At 40.0% G+C, this 20,631-nt stretch overlaps 1 protein-coding gene across 2 annotated transcripts in view; it reads left to right on the top strand.

Annotated features, from left to right (window-relative positions):
- LOC310924897 (alpha-actinin-4-like) overlaps positions 1 to 20,631 on the top strand; it is an 80,134-nt gene that overhangs the window by 48,696 nt on the left and 10,807 nt on the right. Inside the window, exons 2-16 of one of the 2 annotated variants that reach the window (XM_083886746.1) lie at positions 372 to 486; positions 1,105 to 1,224; positions 4,995 to 5,081; positions 7,863 to 7,950; positions 9,966 to 10,044; positions 10,150 to 10,231; positions 12,887 to 12,972; positions 14,715 to 14,807; positions 14,921 to 15,046; positions 15,133 to 15,237; positions 17,359 to 17,506; positions 17,602 to 17,752; positions 18,943 to 19,051; positions 19,760 to 19,900; positions 19,999 to 20,181. In XM_083886746.1, coding sequence (XP_083742872.1) covers positions 372 to 486; positions 1,105 to 1,224; positions 4,995 to 5,081; positions 7,863 to 7,950; positions 9,966 to 10,044; positions 10,150 to 10,231; positions 12,887 to 12,972; positions 14,715 to 14,807; positions 14,921 to 15,046; positions 15,133 to 15,237; positions 17,359 to 17,506; positions 17,602 to 17,752; positions 18,943 to 19,051; positions 19,760 to 19,900; positions 19,999 to 20,181 — 1,713 coding nt within the window. Of the gene's footprint in view, positions 1 to 371; positions 487 to 1,104; positions 1,225 to 4,994; positions 5,082 to 7,862; positions 7,951 to 9,965; positions 10,045 to 10,149; positions 10,232 to 12,235; positions 12,322 to 12,886; positions 12,973 to 14,714; positions 14,808 to 14,920; positions 15,047 to 15,132; positions 15,238 to 17,358; positions 17,507 to 17,601; positions 17,753 to 18,942; positions 19,052 to 19,759; positions 19,901 to 19,998; positions 20,182 to 20,631 lie in introns of both variants that reach the window. The other variant, XM_083886747.1, reaches the window with a different exon arrangement.

Genomic DNA, 20,631 nt, shown 5'->3' with positions numbered 1-20,631 from the left:
TTTCGTGAGGGACTGAGCCCGAAAAAATACAACAAAGGCCGAATCTATTTATTTACTCTGTTTGTGGGTTTTATACTAAAAATGTAAAGGAGCACATGGTGGTAAATTGAAAGTTGTTTTCCTCGAGTCGCTTCAGAGAAGAAGAAGTCGTCTTTGTGACGGAGATAAACTTGTACTCTCTCAGTAGTTTTTTCGTGCTTTTCTTCTGCTGCTTCCCGTCTTATCAAAGCGACTCTGTGGCCTCCCTTCCTGCCCATTCAATTTCATTTTTCTTTGATTCAAAGCGGTTTATTATTTTAACAACTACAAAAAAAAAAAAAGGGCACTGGGCCGAGAATAATCACGTCACGTTTTTTGTGTTTCTCGCGCAGACGTTCACGGCGTGGTGCAACTCCCACCTACGGAAGTCCGGCACGCAGATCGATAACATCGAGGAGGACTTCAGGGACGGACTCAAACTCATGTTGCTGCTCGAGGTCATCTCAGGTAACACATGTGTACGATCTCCAGAGCCACCAGAAGATGTGTTTTTGATAAATTGAAACAGATGCGATGATATCTGATTATTAATGATTAGGAATGATTCATATAGAGTCCACATGTGGAAAAACTGTCCACAACACACACGCACGCACGCACACACGTACTCATTAGTCAAAGAGCAGTGGCCTCATTTTCAAAGCTGCATCTGAGCTGTCAATCAAGACTGGAAAAATATCGTCAGATGTTATAAAGACGCACGTCCTCGCCGTCCTCACCCTCAGGGTGTGGTCGCTCACTGGTTCCACAGGCGTTTTTAGGGAACACCCTGCTTCACATCTGTCATCTGTGTCTCTGTTTCACCCCTTAAGGATGTTTTTTTGGGGGGAAGCTGCTCCTGTTGGCACACAAGATCATCGCAACTACTGTCCTCTCATATTGAAGCTCGGGCTTTGATGTGGATCCTTTTTTAAAATTTTTTTTTTTTAGATTCACTCGAGTGTTTTTGAACGACGCTAATGTCACGGCTGTGTTTCTGAACCGTTCTCTGACGGTTAAAGTGTCTTTCTGTTGAGCATGGAGTTCACAAACTTGCGTTCACTCTCTATTCCTGTGTGTGTGCAGGCGAGCGGTTACCCAAACCTGAGCGAGGCAAAATGAGGGTCCACAAAATCAACAACGTAAACAAAGCCCTGAACTTCATCGCCAGCAAGGGAGTAAAACTGGTGTCTATTGGAGCAGAGGGTAAGCATGCGCTCACGCATAAACGCACACACTCGCCTAACACGGAGCGTTGACTTGACGCACACACGCTGCACCTAATGCATCCAGTTAAAGCAACACTATGCAACTTGGACGACTTTAGAGACACCAGATCGACACTGGACCATTGAACCAAGAAACCTAATTTAATAATCGACAGAAAATCACTCTGATGTGAACTACAGTACCATTCAAAAGTCACCTATACAAATGTTTGTGTTTTCCATTAAAACTCACACTTTTATTCATCAATAGAGATGAGATTGCCTTCGTCAAAGAACCAGCTAAACTGTTTTCAGCCGTGCTAACATCATTGCACAAGGGTGTTCAAGGGTTTTCCAACAGCCTTCTAACGCGATTAGCAAACACAATGTACCATTAGAACACTGGAAATGAGCCTCTATACACCTATGTACATATTCCATTAAAAAACAGACGTTTGCAGCTAGAATAGTCGTTTACTATGGAAGTAAATCTGTGCCATCTGAGTTTGAACTCCAATTTCTAACACTGAATTTTTTTGCATCGAAATTAGACTTTGAATTTTAAAAACCATCAAATTTCAAGCGCTGTTTTTTTTTTTGCCATTGATTTTTTTTCAACGTTGAAATAAATTCAGTGTAAAAAAAATCAATGTCTCAAAAAAATTCAGTTGCAAAAAATTCGATGTCTCAAAAAATTCACTTGCAAAAATTCAGTCTCAAAAAAATTTTTGCGACTGAATTTTTGCAAGTGAATTTTTTTAACTGAATTTTTTGAGATATTGAATTTTTTTACACTGAATTTATTTCAACGTTGAAAAAAAATCAATGGCAAAAAAAAAATGTGCTTTAAATTTGATGGTTTTTAAAATTCAAAGTCTAATTTCGATGCAAAAAAAATTCAGTGTTAGAAATTCGATTTTCAAACTCAGATGGCACAGATTTACTTCCATAGTTTACCACATTAAATAGAGTGTATTTCTGATTCATTTAATGTTATATTCATTGAAAAAAAGTGCTTTTCCTTCAAAAATAAGGACATTTCTAAGTGACCCCAAACTTTTGAAAGGTAGCTCTTAACTAACCTGTTTGTCCCTGATGTTAATCAGTCGGGCAAACTGATGAATGATATACTTCAAGTGATATTTTTTAAAATTTTATGTAAAATATATAAGACCGCTGCAGTGCAGACAGTGTAGGTGGGTGAGACTGACCACAAGTGTGATAAATAAATGTTGATTCAAGTTCAGCAAATTCATCGAATGACGATATCCCGACTTAGAAAGACTCACGTCTGTTCACCTCTAGTAAATAATTACACGTCTAACTGAGAGAATCTCTGAAATAGCTGGAGGAACACGACCTTTGACCTTCTTTATCAGGACAAACGTGAAATTCCTGCTGCATTGAGCAGCTCAGACTCGCCATTGAACTCAAAACAATGCGCGCACACACAAACAATTTTTCTGGCCTTCTATAGTCGGGCTGAAGGTCATCTGCTGGACACATGAGGTCGGCACATTCCCAGGCCTCCGTTTGATCTTAAAGGTCCCATATTATACCCTATTAACCCAAGTTAAACTAGGTCCTGGTGCCCTAATGAACATGTCTGTGTCATGCTTTAGTCAAAATATCATAAGGATGAAGCACAATAGCAGTTCAATAACTCTGCCAAAACAGCCTTTTTCAGAACGCTCGGTTTTGTGTCTGATCATTTACATGTGAATGAGACCCAGGTAAACACACATCCACTGCTTCCAGGGGAGTGTTGATCTAACTGTCTACACTTATCACCTATTGTCATACACCGTCGTCACAACCCCCGCTCCATATACCCCATAGTAATGTCCGTTTATGCATAGAGTGACCACAATTTTGGCCTCTCGCGATCATAAAAAAATTGAAGTAAAACGATTAATGCGCGGCGTGGCGTGTATATAAATTCCCATGCTAGAAAAAGACCCTGAACGCACCAGTGTAACTGCGGCTCCAACTGGTGTGTGGATCAACAACACGAGGAGAGAACGTGGAAACACGACAGAAAGGCAGCCTTTGGTTGAGAAGAAATGTAAGACAACATCTACATCTTTCTGCAGTGCTTTCAAACGCGTGCTCCTCATATCACTGATCCACACACGTCACTCGCTAACTGCAGGCACGTAACTGGTGCGTTCAAGGTGTCCCTCCAGCATAGGAATTTACATACACGATCAACAACAACATTTTTTTCATAAATAAAATATATCCAGTGGACACAAAAATCTTCTGAGGCAGGAAGTTTGTGTAAAACACTGTGCTCCGCTGTGCAGCCACTCTTCCTCCCTCGCCTGCAGTTTCGTATTTCACAGGGACAACATCGCATGTTTTATTGCCTATACTTACACAAAATGGAACCACTAAAACATGAGTGAGTCTTGTTTTTTCACATTTGGGGGACTGGTATGGCCCACTGAGTCCCAAATATAAGTACTAAAAGATTAAAAAGTTGATTTTGCACAATAGGGGACCTTTAAAAGGACTTTACTGTAATAACGGGAAATGAAAAATGACATTTACAAAAAAATAACAGAAATACCTGGATGGAATGAAAGTGACAGATGACTGAGTGAGTGTAAGTGATCTACTGGAAGAAGACGGAGCAGGTGAAAGTATGAAAGCACCCATACTATAGGTATGTTTGAGCTATGAGTGGAATCTGACCCAGTCTACATACCTGCACACTTATATATCACTGCACATGACTGAGTGTCCTGCAGAGCTGCAACTAACCATTATCTTCATAATCGTTTATAATCGATGAATCGAATCCAGAAAATGTCATAAAATGTCAAAAAACGTTGATCAGTGTTTGTCAAACCTGGAAATTACGATGTACTTGAATGTCTTCTTTTATCCACAAACCAAAATGATTCAGTTTTAATGATTACTTTATGTGGAGCAAAGAAATGAAGAAAATATTCACATTTAAGGAGCTAAAACGATCATAAATCTTGTTTAAATCATGAAAAAAGCTTCAGACCGATTAATCGTTAATCAAAAAAGTTGACGATTAATTTGGTAGTCGATTAAAAATCCATGAATTGTTTCAGCTCTACTGTCCTGTTGTGTTTGTCAGTGTGCGAGTGTGTGTTCTGGAGCTGAAACCATTAATTGATTACTAAATTAATGGTCAACTATTTTGATAATTGATTAATCGGTTTGAAGCTTTTTTCATGATTAAAACAAGATTTCTGATTGTTTTAGCTTCTTAAATGTGAATATTTTCATAACAAAGGAATAATTAAAACCAAATCATTTTGGTTCGTGGACAAAAACGAGACATTCCAGAACATCGTCATTTCCAAGTTTGACACAATTTGAAACATTTTCCGACATTTAATGGACCAAACGATTGACAGATTAATCGACTATGTAAATAATCGTTAGCTGAAGCTCTAGTGTGTTCACTCACTTGCCTAATATCTCTATCCTAACAGGACATAATGATATTTCAGGTGTCAGGATTAAATATGTAGGCTCGTCTTGCATACGCCAGTTTATTTCTGCCAAAAATTAAATGTATTTAGCGAGAGACGTAATTATCATCACACTTACCCTGAAAATCCTGGAGACGTAGTTGCTGTATAACACTACGTGCGCCTGTGTGGGTGTGTTGGCGTTATTAAACCAGAGCAGCAGATGTAAGACTGCACAAACACGCACTGATGGACACGATGGTGTTTTCACTCCAGAGTCGTGAACGTGAAAGTTTTGTTTTCGTGTGCTGTGCAGAAATCGTGGACGGGAACGTGAAGATGACGCTGGGAATGATCTGGACCATCATCCTCCGCTTCGCCATCCAGGACATCTCTGTAGAAGGTAAAGCTAAAAGACCCAGCAGAGGCTCGGCAGTGTGCGGTGCCTTGCTGAAGGGCACAGTGGCGGTGTGAATGTCGGCCACGTTTACGGGATTAATGGGCTGATTTTGACTGTTTTTCTGGCGCTTACTCGCATAGTAAAGATTAGCACTGTGGGAATTAGAGTGGAAGTAACTCGGCTCTTTCTCTCTCACAAACACACACACACACACACACACTCGGGCTTGTATAGCATTCATAGTGAGGACGACGTTCATTGACCCTTACCCTAACCTTAACCATCACAACTAAGTGCCTAACCCTGACCTTTACCCGAACCCTAAACCTAAAACCAGGCCTTGACCCTGAAAAATAATTTTTTTTAGAGGTGCCAGAAAGTGAGAACCAGCCAAAATGTCCTCACTTTCCCAAAATGTCCTCACTCCTTTAGGTATACAAGTTTTTTGGCGCTCACAAAGATACCCATACAAGAACACACACACACACACACACACACACACACACACACACACACACACACACACACACACACACACACACACAGTTTTGAGCTGCCGTTCTTTTCAGGAATATTTCGACAACCTAAACAAAGTGTCATCCTTAACCATTACCAGTTAATGCCTAACCCTTGAATCTTAGCTTTAAACTTTCCACAGAGCTGAGGTTTTGCCCTCTTTAGGACCAGGTTTCGGTCTCCATGTGGACTACTGGTCACGACACGGTCGGTGAAGAATGAAATGGAGAACTTCTGTTGGCCGACAAGTTTTTATTTTCGTTGCAAGGAAAAGGTCAGTCTTCACAGAAGCGATCGTAGCTGGAGAAAAAAGACCCAGAGCGTCGTGAGCACCTCCACATTTATACCTGAGCAACTTTTTGCATTCCTCCAATAGACAAAGAGTCTGCCATTCCAGGCGGTGTTTTCGCACCTCTTTGTCTACTGTGGGTATCGGGGAGCCGACTCCCTGCGGATGTTGTAGGAAGGTGTCAGTTCAGGCTAGACACAGTACACAATATACAATACACTATACACAAAGGACCTGGTATTCTGTGTTCGGCAGGTATAGGCTGATGGGCAGCATCATTCTCATGCCACTGGTCCTGTCTGCAAGGAGCAATTTGGGTTCAGTGCCCCTATAGTCCATGAAATATGAAAATATTAATTAAAGGTCCCATATTATACCCTATTAACCCAAGTTAAACTAGGTCCTGGTGCCCTAATGAACATGTCTGTGTCATGCTTTAGTCAAAATATCATAAGGATGAAGCACAATAGCAGTTCAATAACTCTGCCAAAACAGCCTTTTTCAAAACGCTCGGTTTTGTGCCTGATCATTTACATGTGAATGAGACCCAGGTAAACACACATCCACTGCTTCCAGGGGAGTGTCGATCTAACTGTCGCCACTTATCATCTATTGTCATGCAGCGTTGTCACAACCCCCGCTCCATATACCCCATAGTAATGTCCGTTTACCCGTTGTTACTGCGTTTCACCGTAATGCATAGAGTGACCACAATGTTGGCTTCTCGCGATCATAAAAAAATCGAAGAAAAACGATTAATACGCAGCGCGACGTGTATGTAAATTCCCATGCTAGAAAAAGACCCTGAACGCACCAGTGTAACTGCGGCTCCAACTGGTGTGTGGATCAACAACACGAGGAGAGAACGTGGAAACACGACAGAAAGGCAGCCTTTGGTTGAGAAGAAATGTAGGACAACATCTACATCTTTCTGCAGTGCTTTCAAACGCGTGCTCCTCATATCACCGATCCACACACGCCACTCGATAACCGCAGGCACGTAACTGGTGCGTTCAAGGTGTCCCTCCAGCATAGGAATTTACACACACGATCAACAACAAAGGGCTTGTGAAGCTTGTGAACACGGTGAAATGTCCGCACTGTCGTCACTTGGTCTGGAGGTGTAAACATTGCATGTTTTATCGCCTATACTTACACAAAGTGGAACCACTAAAACATGACTGAGTCTTGTTTCTTCACATTTTGGGGACTGGTATGGCCCACTGAGTCCCAAATATAAGTACTTAAAGATTAAAAAGTTGATTTTGTACAATAGGGGACCTTTAAATCATTCCCATTTCTTCCTTGCTAAGCTGAATTTTCCCTCTAAACATAATTGAGTTGTAGTCATGATTTAGTTTAGGACATTTGATGTAGATTTAGATCATGGGCTGCCGCGTCATGTACATTCAATAATAGTTGCGATACATTAACAATAACAGCACTGAGGCAGTGACACGTCACCATGTGACAGATTTACAAGACACGACTATGCAATAACGGTCAGGTTTGTGGAATGTACCTGTACATTTTTCTCCACTTGAAAACGTTTTTCTTCTTCGTCCAAAGACGTGACCCGAATTTGGATTTGAGGTAAAAAAAAAAAACAGAACGGCAAATAAACCAAGAGCCAAGCCGTTAATCACCCGGTGTTTTAGTTCTTGCACTGATAAAGTCAGTGTTCTGTTAGAACTGTGATGACTAATTAAAGCTGTCAGTGTTGCATTAACTCAGCAGAGATTGAGTCACCATCAGGAACCGTCAGAGTCAGATTTTGTTTCCCCACCAGTAACTGCTGCTTTCTTTTTTTTTACGTCGTAAAAACAAAAACATCCGTGCTCTCTGCAGTTCACCGAGGAGCGGTTTATATTTAGCACAGTCGAAACTGACGCTGCAGTATTTTGAGCTGGAAATAAAAAACAAATTGCACCTGATTCACCTCCTCTCTCTCTCCCTCTCTCCTTCTCTTCTGTCTGCAGAAACGTCTGCAAAGGAAGGTCTTCTGCTGTGGTGTCAGAGGAAGACCGCTCCCTACAAGAATGTCAATGTGCAGAACTTCCACATTAGGTAACACACACAATCGACTTTTACTGATCATAAGTTGTCGCCGGTGCTTTGAAATGATGATTTTCAGACATTTCTTTGTCATATGGAGCAAAGAAAACCGAAAAAATATTCATGTTTCAGGCGCCGAGAAGTCTTAATTTCATTATTGAAAACATTAAAACCAAGAAATGGACAAATAATGCAGCCCTATATGAAAGCTGGTGACTTTCACTTAAAATGTTGGAGCTTTAAAATCTCCTGACAATTAAAGTGTCCGACGAATCCCTGATAAATGGTGATAAATGGTGAACTGTGCTTTACGGGGAACTTGTAAGACAATGGAGGTTCAATATATGAGCAATAATTCTGTCTGTTAAACACACAGAACACCATTTTATCATGTCATTCCTGACATAACTGACCATAACACTGGGTTCCAAAAAAGAAAGTGTAAGTTGTCTGTCTTTTCAACTGATTTAGGACCATTTTTGCACCGCTGAATCCAAAAATGAGGGTTTTTACGCTAATTTGATTTAGAAAAATCCAATCTTCTGACTAAATTGATTCCATTTTTGTGACATTGTACCACATTTAATACCATAATAAGCATTGGTAAGCACGCTTTGTGAAACTTGTGACTAGATCCCTGTTGGGAACAATGGTGTATTCACCGCAATGTAACGGAATACGTCAGGCTTATTTTTGCAAGATCTAGTCGAAGGTATTTCATTCACTTAATAGTAAAAAAAACAAACAATTAGTCATAAGTTGGCACATGCAAAATCATGCAAAAAGAACTTTGCATCATATGACGTGAAAATACCTGTACATGTAAACAAAAACGTTAAATACATAAATAAATACAAATATGTAGCTTTGTTCAGAAAGTTGACCTGATTGAGCAAAACCAATGTGATTTTTGTATTCAGCACATCAAAATGATCTGAAATCAGCTATAAAAAAAAAACTTAGACAATATAAGTAATATAATATACAATACATTTGGTGCTGACCAGTGTAATTCTACGTAAATGTCGCCCCCTGCTGGAGGAACCCGAACATGTTTCCTTGCTCGTCAGAGTAGGAAAAGGCTTCAACTTTTTAGTCGAGGCCTAAAAATATGAAATTGTCAGTTTATATACATTTAAACTAGGGCTGTCAAAAGATTACAATTTTTAATCAGATTAATCACAGGGTAGCTGTGGATTAATCACGATTAATCACGATTAATTACCATTCGTAAATATGCCAGAAAAAAACACAATTTCTCTTTATATTGTTGTAGGAACGGAGAGATAAATTAAGTATGTGAAAATATAAATGTAAAGAACAATAAAATACTGTAAATAACTTGTAAAAACCTATACAAACTTAGTAAAAAAATAAACATTACATTGTAAAGAACCCACATTATAAGACAATAGAAATAAATAGAAAAAATAAAATACTGTAAATAACTTTTTGAAAACTTTTTAAAAAAGCTATACATTGCACTGTAAATAACTCGCATTATAAACAAAATATAAAGTATAGAAGTTAAATAGTTTTCTTACTAAACCCACAGCAGGAAATTCCTCATCAGCACTTTGAAGCACTGCTTCTGCTAGTTAGCGTTAGCGTCAGCTAGCATTCAGACACTAACGTTAGCTGCTGTCTGCGTCCCCGTTAGTTAGACAGTGACTGTTAATGTTATGATTGTATTAATTACGTTAATTCCACAAATTAATCATCCTGCGTTAATTTTGACAGCCCTAATTTAAACATTTAGCAGACGCTTTTTTATCCAAGAGAGGAGTAAGCTACATGGAAGTGTTCTTGGAAAGAAATCCACTCGATAGGAACAGTGGACCGATGGAGGGTATGAGTGCTGAGGTGGATGCAAGTGCAGAAGGAGATGGGACGGGGTTAGGGTTAGTGCTAGGACAGAAGATGCTCTTGGATTTGGATTGGTTTTCAAGAGCTTCTTGAAGATAGACGTCACACGTGTTTGTCGTCCTCTGCCCTGACGCTCAAATCACCCGTTTCCTGACCCACAGCTGGAAGGACGGCCTCGCGTTCAACGCTCTGATCCACAGACACAGACCCGATCTCATCGATTACGACAGTCTCAGAAAGGTACGCGCGCGCAACAGAGACGTTTGTGTTATTGCTTATGAAACTATCGTATTAAATCGTTTAACTTAGATTATACTGCTGTATCATCTGTGATTGGTTGCCTAGGACGACCCAGTGACTAACCTGAACAACGCCTTCGAGGTGGCTGAGAAGCACCTGGACATTCCTAAGATGTTGGACGCAGAAGGTACGTGTGACTTCTTCTTTTCAAAGTGCTGCTTGTGAATTGAATTGTATTTTATTTACGGGATACAGGGCTGAACACGAAGAAAACCTATATTTTAAGTAGTGTGGCAAATGTTATGATTAGGGTTGCAACTAACGATTATTTTAATAATCGATTAATCGGTCGATTATTTTTTCGATTAATCGACGAATCGGTTAAAAAAAAACAAAAAAACATTTGTAATTGCCGCATCTTTATTCAAAAACGGAACATTTCAGATTCACAGTGCAGACTAAAGTGTAAAAAACAACTGGTTATTGCTCCAACGTCTCTGAGCTATCAAAAAGTAATATTAAATGATTAAAAAAAAAAAATCAAAACTTACTAGAATAACACAAAAAAGGTATGATATACATACATTTACAGAAGAGACACATTTTTTATGATATTAATTAATTAATTTATACACACACAGGTTAAAGTACACATGTATTTTTATACTAATTTAAGTATATTTAACATGTTGATTTTGACCCTGTCTGACGACATAATGTTCTACCTCACTTGAATCTCACCTGCTTACGACAGAAAATGTACACTTGAAACTTACTCATTACATTATTACATCATAGTAGTATTTAAACTCGTTTTTAACACACTTTAACCAGCTTTCGTCAGTTTAATAAACTGTTCGTGTTTGTAAAGCTGAATAATGAATAAATTAACCCACTAAACGAGAAACATGAGCGACTAATGCTACATGTCCTTACTTCCTTACTCCCTTCCTTGTCACGGAGGACTCCGACGTGTTTTCTTTTTAGGTGTTGGTTAATCACCGTGGTTCTCCCGTGTCACGCCATTTCGCTCTTGCAAAGATTGCAGCTAACACACTTTTCAGGTTCACGAACGGTAAAGTGTTCCCACATTTTCGAAGATTTCGGCCGAACGGTTTTCTCCGCCTCCGCCACGTTTCAAAGTCTAAAATATAAGTTGTCGCTCACTCTAAAACTTTCCCTGCACCGCTTATACGCTCGACTATTCGCGCATGAGACAGTCGGCATCTGTAAACAGTTCCGCGCCTCGGAGCGACGTATTAATCGCGCGACTCAACGAATCGATAATTAAATTCGTTGCCAACGCTTTTAGTAATCGATTTTTATCGATTCGTTGTTGCAGCCCTAGTTGATGATCTTGATACGAGATGCTTTTAGTAGATAAGTTAAGATAATCCTTTATTTATCCCACAGGGAAATCTGCAAAATGTTTACCTTTAGTCTGAAGAACATACTTTATTCTTTGCTTCTCTGCTGTATATTGTGTTTTACTGTTAATCGTTCAGCCCTTTTAATTAATTCACTACAATGTTTGCAAAAAACTGCGTTTACACGCACGCGACGACGTGACTGCGACTCGTACACGTGCGCAAGTTATTTTAGATACCGGAGATTGAATTAAACCCATATATTTGAGTAACTTAAACTGCATAAACGTTCCAGTTCACACAGATTTAGCTAAATCAGTCAGTTGTTGGCGTGTGCGTGTAGACGCTGCTCGTGTTTAAGGACTCAGCTGTTGAACCTGTTGCTGTGTCACGTGATCGGGACGAGACGTCAGGATCAGACGTGTCTCCGTCCTCTCCCTGAGTTTTGATTCTAACTCCTCGTGTCCTTTAATGCTGTGGATTGTAAAGCATGTGTCTCCGTCTCAATGTGTGTCCACGTCCTCTGTCTTCTTGTATAGTGGACTGTTCCTGAACAATAACACAGATTTGTTTACAGTGGTTTGACCCTTGCTTGAACGTCATCCGTTTGTGTGTCCTTGTGTGTATTTTTATAATTTGACTGTCATCGTCCTGAATGGCTGTTAACAGCTATGGCAGCTTATTATATGTGTGTGTTTGTGTGTTTATTTCCTCCAGCCTGTTCAGTGTTAGTGTATGTTTTAATATATATGTGTGTGTGTGTCGCGTATAATCACGTGTCCTCCATCTTGCCTGTGTGTATCATAACCTTCCCCCCTTCGTAGACATCGTGAACACCGCTCGTCCAGATGAGAAAGCCATTATGACTTATGTGTCCAGTTTCTACCATGCCTTCTCTGGAGCACAGAAGGTACCCTCTGACCCCGTGACCTTTGACCCCCACCACCCCCCCCCCCCCCCTCTGTTACTAACATGGCGCCGCTTCTATCCTGTCCAGCATGGCGTCGCACACTCTCTCGACGGCGCGGTTAAACAAACGCACCGGATTCGTTGGGACACAAACGCAGATGTGTTGACGTTGGATTGTTTCTGTGAGATGTAAAGAATTAGTCATTTTTAAATCATCAAATCCTAATAAATTGCAGGACAGAGACGTGTAGTTTGACGTCACACTGACAGAAATTCATCAGCTGATGCGTTCGTGTCCCAACCGTGACCTTGTTGTGGCTCCGTCGTCCCTACGCTGCCCTCTAGAGGACACTCCTGCTCCTGTCCCTCGTCCTTCCTTGTATATCCCACCACGTCAGTGTGGTGGTGTAGCAGGAGGAAGACGAATCTGTGGATCTAAAGACGCTCACGTTCCCATGAGAGGCGAGGTCCTCGCAGCTTTGGGTTACTTTGTTTGCTTCACTCTTTTTTCTCTCCCTCTCTTGTTTCTGCTTCTTCTCTCTCTGTCCCCGCTGGGTGATGCGTAGACATCGTGGGCACTCTGAGGCCAGACGAGAAGGCCATAATGACCTATGTGTCCTCCTTCTATCACGCCTTCTCTGGCGCACAAAAGGTGAGCTCCTCACTCCTTTAGACTCACATCAACACTTCTTAACGCAATAAAAATCTCCTTTTTATAACTATAAACATGATAGTTTCCAACAGGCTTTATGATTTGAGAGGGTTATTCAGGACAGATCGGCCTTCTGGGTAATGTATTAAATATCAGGTAGTGTTAAAAAATATGTGTCAGATCACAGGGATATTATGAAATGTTTGAATGTTTGAAGTTTAGTGTCATTAAGAGTAGTTTTTTTTTTAGATTATTAAGGACTAGGACAATGTGAGACATTAGACTCAAATGCTTTCCGATGCTTCTGTTTCAATTTTTTATACATAAACTGTGTTTCCCCTAAAATAACAACAAAAAAAGTATGGGCTGGACTTAATTTCCCCACACTTTAATATTTACATTTATTTATAATCCAGAATACATGAACAAACAATGTAAAGTGTATTTATCCAGTGGGAAAACAATTAAACATGATTATTTTTTCCATATTTGGTTCAGTAAATAATGCATAATTATAAGATAAAAATGTGAGAAATGTAAAATAAACTGTTTGGGGGAAACACATGTTGACATCTTTCCAGTTTCTTTTCAGCTATTAACATTTTTCTATTCCAAATGTCATTTTTTTTGTGTGTTATGTCATGATTTATACATGAAATGTCTTAGTTTAGACTTAAATATTCTCCAAAAGCAGCACATGCAGCACTAATAAGTCGACGTTTACTGTACAGAATCTATCCAACCTTGTCAGAGATGATGTTTTCTTTCCATTTCCAGTGGTTCAGTAGTGTAATATCCTAGACAGACGTGGACCACAGAGCTCCATGAACCTGTAACTAGACGTGTGGACTTGACTCCTGAGTTGTGACAGGAAAACGCATGAAGCTTTAAAGCGCGCACACACACACACACACACACACACACACACACACATTCTTGTACTTGCTGCATACTGAGGACCAGCATTTCCACTTTACTTTATAAATCAACACAGTTACAAATATCTACTTCATGAATGACATTTACAAAGAACTACTGGTTGCAGTACCATAACATGTCTGCAGGTGGAGCCCCAGAGCAAAAAGGGCTGGAAAACTTTTTCGATTTTTTTTGTTGTTGTTGTAATTTTTGGTCCAAAATTTAAAAAAACCGTCATATAATACTACGTCGTACAAAATTTGAAAAAATCTTTGACACATTTTTTTTGACAAAACATCATACTGTACTATGTCGTCCAAAATGTTTTTTTTGTTTTTTTTTGTTTTTTTTGACAAATTGAGTATAGCATGTTATAACAGCCTAAGGAAGTGATTTCAATGAAAACAAAGTGGGGAACGGCCAAAATGTCCTCACTCCGTAAAAATGACCTCACTTTGTTGGTTAAAAAACCCTCACTGGTCCTCAGTATGCCGCAAGTACAAGAACACACACACACACACACACACACACACACACTGATTCTGGCACATTAAACTAACCACCAATAGCTGCAGCATGTTTGACAGGATTGAGACACGATTTAATAACGCGTGTGTTTTCAGGTTTATTCCAGTTCACTGCCTGTGTGTGATCTCAGGTTCTAGTTACTAATAAGAAAGCAGTAAAAAACCATTAGTTTATGGGTTGATTTTAAAGCCTCAGTGAATGCTCTCACTTAAGCGTCGTTGCACCGTGATGCTGATGATGATGATGATGATGATGTTTTTACTGCGAGTGGCGCTCATCACTCTGTCGCCTGATAGGCTGAGACGGCCGCCAATCGTATCTGCAAAGTGCTGGCGGTGAACCAGGAGAACGAGCAGATGATGGAGGACTACGAGAAGCTGGCCAGTGACGTGAGTTCATCGCACTTCCGTCTTGTTCCCAAGATCCACTTGTATTAACTTTGACCCTCTGCTTGTTTTTTTTTTTAACCTGACTGGTTTGTGGTTTCCTCCTCGTCGTTCAGCTGCTGGAGTGGATCCGCCGCACCATCCCGTGGCTGGAGAACCGAACCCAAGAGAAGACGGTCAAAGATTTGCAGGCGAAACAGGAGGACTTCAGGGACTACCGCTGTGTCCACAAACCACCAAAGGTTTCAGAGACTTCCTTTAATGTGGCAGAAGTTAGAGTTAGAGTTCTTAGCTGAATTTAAACAATCTTGATTTTTTTGCCTTTTAGGTCCAAGAGAAATGTCAGCTGGAGATCAGCTTCAACACTCTGCAGACCAAACTGAGACTCAGCAACAGGCCTGCCTTCATGCCGTCAGAGGGACGCATGGTGTCTGTATGTATCAAATATATATGTTGTCAATTCCATTTGAGAATATGCAAGCACGTTAAAGCGGAACTAGACCGGAAGTTCCTATTATCGCTGTTTTTTTAGTGTGTATCTGCGTCATTACCTTGTTTATGAAGCCCTGACGGTTCTAAACAAACAGTTCAGTCACTGCTGAGAACGTTGTGTTTTATTGTAATCTCGGGGCTCAACGAGATCACTGAAAAAACCCGTAATAGTTACGTAAACAGCGGTTCTCCTGAACAGCAGATCGTCCTGCTCCGGGCACTAGTCCGGGCACATCCGGTTGCGTACATTGAACCGCAGAAGAAGAATAACGTCCGTTGTGGAGGTGTTTCACGAGCAACAGTGTCTTCTGACTCTGGGTCTGACTCCGGTTTAAAGTCATCAAAGGGACTGCGGCGGGGAGTCGTGACGAAGCTATTTTTAAACACTGTTAAAACAATGTTTTGATAATGAGGAGCAGTGCATCCACCTTTCCAGAGGGGGGCGCTGCGCTACTGAGAACGGATGTGCTGGATAGTACTGGCCAATCACAAGACTCTGTCTTCTGGGGGTGAAAGTTCACTCTGAAATCTCGCAGCAGAAAAACAGCGTCAGAAAAGAGGATTTCTATCGGCTCGTTTACAGCAACTAGGAGGTTTTTGACCATAAAAACAAGTTAATATATGTAAGTAGACCTCCATAACTAACATTTATGTGCAACAGGACCACTCTATGTCACCTTTAATAAGATAAATATAATTTAATTTCTCCATCTGAAAGTTTTAATCGGACCTCTTTTCGTTAGCCCGTTCTTTTTTTGGGTCAGGCTGTTAGAGGGACACCTATGTTGACTCTTTTGGGGTCCTTGAGAATCGGCGTGTTTTAGTGGACGATCAAAAGTTTCACTTAAATGAAGTGTTAGGGTTAGATCATCGGGTGAAGAGTTCCCAGCGCACTAGTGTCACATCCCTCAGAGTTATTGAATATTATTAGGGCTGTCAAAAGATTTACATTTTTAATCAGATTAATCACAGGGTAGCTGTGGATTAATCACGATTAATCACGATTAATTACCATTCGTAAATATGCCAAAAAAATTCAAATTTTCTCTTTATATTGTTGTAGGAACGGAGAGATAAATAAAGTATGTGAAAATATAAATGTAAAGAACAATAAAATACTGTAAATAACTTGTAAAAACCTATACAAACTTAGTAAAAAATAAACATTACATTGTAAAAAAAAAAAAAAACATTATAAGACAATATAAATAAATAGAAAAAATAAAATGCTGTAAATAACTTTAAAAAATATATATACATTGCACTGTAAATAACTCACATTATAAACAAAATATGACGTATGGAAGTTAAATAGTTTTCTTACTAAACCCACAGCAGGAAATTCCTCATCAGCACTTTGAAGCACTGCTTCTACTAGTTAGCGTCAGCGTCAGCTAGCATTCTGACGCTAATGTTAGCTGCTGTTAGCTGTTAGCTGTTAGCTTCCTGATTGATAACTCCTCTTCATTTTCCTTCAGCTTCACACAGGTTAACATGAGGAGACGTGGGGCCTCTTTAGGGAGGTTTCCTACTGAGATGTCATTGCAAATCAACCATTGTTGTTTAAGGGAGACGGGGATGCAGCTGCTCACTGATGCATTTAGGCTCCGAGTGTCGGGAGACCCCCTATAGTTGCCCGCCGCCTTGCCTGTTCATAAACTGCACGTCTACCCGTAGCGCGATGAAAGTGAGAACGTGCTTTATTAACGCGTTAATTCCACAAATTAATCATCCTGCGTTAACGCGTTAATTTTGACAGCCCTAAATAATATATATGTATTTTAATTTATTTGTAAAACGACAGTGTTTGATTCAGCCTCAGTCACGCAGCGAATCTATTATAAACTTGCGTTTCTGTCGTTTCTCCAAGCCTTTTTTTTTTTGTCAAATAGAAAGATGGTTTTTTTTGTGGTCATTGCTCTGAATAAGATGTGAAGATCCCTCATCAGTTCACAAACATGTTATTTACATTTTTGCACAATACATGAAAACCCCACAGTTGGAGAACACAGGTGTTTGTATATACTGTTTTCTAACTGCTAACTTCTTTTCTCTGTCTCAGGATATCAACGGAGCGTGGCACACTCTGGAAGGAGCGGAGAAAGGCTACGAGGAGTGGATCCTCAGCGAGATCAGACGTCTGGAGAGACTGGAACATCTGGCCGAGAAGTTCCACCAGAAGGCCGCCATCCATGAATCCTGGACTGATGGTATGTCGACGTTCTGTCACATCTTCTGAAGTTGGAACTCCTCTTTATGCAAACAAAATGACTCGTACGGTTTAAAATCTGGCGTCTCTGTGCAGGTAAGGAGGCCATGTTGACCCAGAAAGACTACGAGACTTCCACCCTGGCCGAGGTCAAGGCGTTGCTAAAGAAACACGAGGCCTTTGAGAGCGACCTGGCCGCCCATCAGGACAGAGTGGAGCAGATTGCCGCCATTGCACAGGAGCTCAAGTAAGAAGAGACGGAAGAAATGGTGATATGATGTGGTTCATGAGCCCTGATTGGTTCTCGAAGACATTTGATTCCATCTCGCGTCGAGATGCGTCTCTGTTTTCTACTAGTGATGCACCGATTGCCATTTTTGGGGCCGATTCCGATTTTTCAAGAAGTTTGACCTGCCGATACCGATTTTAGCCGATTCCGATTTCAATTTTTTAAACCACTTTTCAGCATACAGAAAGATATATATTTTTGCATCTTTTCTCTTTAATAGAACATTTTAACATAGAAATACAATCAGTTCACATCCAATATCCAACTAAAAATACAAAACTAATCACTATAAAATAGAAGTGTATATATAAAAATACAAAAACAATTGTCATGATACATTTGAACATGCTACCATGGAACATAATAACTTAAAGTGTGACTTTTTGAACAGATTACCACTATAAAATAGAACTAAATAATGCTGTGGAATATTCACACACATCTTAAAAGTGCAGTGTTATGGAACCATGTTGTTCACATCCAATATACAACTGAAAATACAAAAACGAATCACTAGCTGTATGTGTAGTTTATTTAAGTTTAAACATATTTCACAACATAGTACCTACACACAAATAAGTAAATTGCCTCTCTCTCTCTCTCTCTCTCTCTCTCTCTCTCTCTCTCTCTCTCTCTCTCTCTCTCTCTGTCTCTCTCTGTGTCTCTCTCTCCCGCCCCGTGCCAACAATGCCTCTCTCTCTCTCCTCACACAGGTTTAAATGACAAACAAACAAATGCTGAGTGCTGATCAAAAGTTTTGTGCAAGTGATTTAAGGTCCTGACTCTTGTCCCAAATATGACAGGCTTCGTTCAGTGATTGAAACAAATATACAAACATTAATGAAACGTTTACATGCAGAGCGCTCACTCGCAAAGCAGACAACATCCCTTTTTTCTACGTTTGTGCACATAGCTACTTCTCATCATTCAGTGTAAGCAGTCTGACAAATAATGTGTGTGACTAAATATGAATGTAAACATTTCTTTACAAATTACATTTTCTGCAGTAAAGCTGCGACCTCTGTGTGTTCTCGTCACGTGGTGATAATCGATTAGACATCAGCGCAGAAACAGTCGTTTCCAACACTGCAGAGGACGGTTTGTTTGTCTGAGCATAAACTGAATTCCTGTGTCCGTGCGATTTGCAGTCAGCTGGATTACTACGACGCCGCCAACGTCAACGCTCGCTGTCAGAAGATCTGCGATCAGTGGGACACGCTGGGAGCGCTCACCCACAGCCGCAAAGATTCGCTCGAGGTACGTGACGCCGTTGTGTTCGGTCCAAGGTTGTGGTTGGATTTGAATAGTAGCCTCTATGAAACATCCAAAAATTAATCGTTGAGTGGAACGTTTAGACGTGAACATCGACGTAAACAACATTAAAATGTATCTGGGGAAGGCAAACTTTTGGCTTTTGTTTGGCTATTATTTTATATTTAAAACTAGCTGAATCAGATATGTTCTCTTAATCTGAGATTATTTTTCTTGCTTGTCAAAATCATTGTTTTTAGGCTAAAAAATAGAAACAACATTTTACTTTTTGGAAATCAATTTTTGCAGTGTTAGAAGAGATAAGATAAGATAAGATAGATAGATAGGGGAAATTTCCAGTGTTACAGCAGCAAGACAATAAGGATAAGGATAATAAATAATAAACATGCATTACCAAAAAGAAATAGAATATATAAAGTACAATATATAAAGATATTAACACTGACTATAAAAATAGGTTTAAAAATAGAATGTAGAATGTACATTATAACCGGTCTGCAGAATATACACAGTATGCACATGGTATTTACAGTGTAAGGAAACAAGGCTGAGCTATTAAATAAGGATATTAAATAAGGATATGGATATTGCAGCATTGTAGGATATATAATAATACAATTCTACTTTTATAAGTCTTGTAAACGCGCTCAATGATTCACGTTTTGTGAATAAATCCCATTTCTCCTTGAACAGAGGACAGAGAAGCAGCTGGAGTCGATAGATGAGCTTTACCTGGAGTACGCCAAGAGGGCGGCGCCCTTCAACAACTGGATGGAGGGAGCCATGGAGGACCTGCAGGACATGTTCATCGTCCACAACATCGTGGAGATTCAGGTAAATGTGGAAATGTGGACTCTGTCGTTCGTGTGTGTGTGTGTGGTTTTCTACATGTGTGCAGGTCAAAGCAAACGTCTCCTCGCTCTTCCTCTCAGGATCTGATCACAGCCCACGAGCAGTTCAAGTCCACTCTGCCTGAGGCCAACAATGAGCGCGAGGCCATCCAGTCCATCCAGGCCGAGGTGCAGAAGATCGCCCAGAGCAACGGCATCAAGCTGAGCGGATCCAACCCCTACACCACCATCACACCTGAGAGCATTGACAACAAGTGGGAAAGGGTAGGCTGATGTTTTTTTAAATATCCTTTTATGGTAACGCTTTCTTTTACAGTCCCCTAATTACCAGGTATTTACCTGGTAAATTCATGGTAACACCAAAGTGTTACTAGGTAATTACCAATTGTAATAAGAAAGTAAATACAGTGAAACTGTTGCCAAAATACTGGGCATTTACCTGGTAACTATATAGTTAATTATAGCGTGTTATTACTGCTGTTAATAAGAAGGTATGTACAGCTAAACTATGGCAAAACTATGGTAAATGTAAGTGTATTATTGGGTTATAAACTGGTAATAAGCAGGTACCTACAGTCCCCTAATTACTAGCTATTTACCCAAGGGGTAATCTAACAAACCTAACCCTAAAAATGTGTGTAATTACATGGAAACAAGCTTGGCTTTCTTTTACAGTACAGTTTTACTTTACTTACCGAGTACATTACCGTGCAT

This window comes from Microchirus variegatus (genome assembly GCF_963457635.1).
Source record: "Microchirus variegatus genome assembly, chromosome: 3".
In the NCBI taxonomy this organism is placed as follows: Eukaryota; Metazoa; Chordata; class Actinopteri; order Pleuronectiformes; family Soleidae; genus Microchirus; species Microchirus variegatus.
Note: the sequence above shows the minus strand (reverse complement) of the source record. Positions and strands in the feature narration are given on the sequence as shown.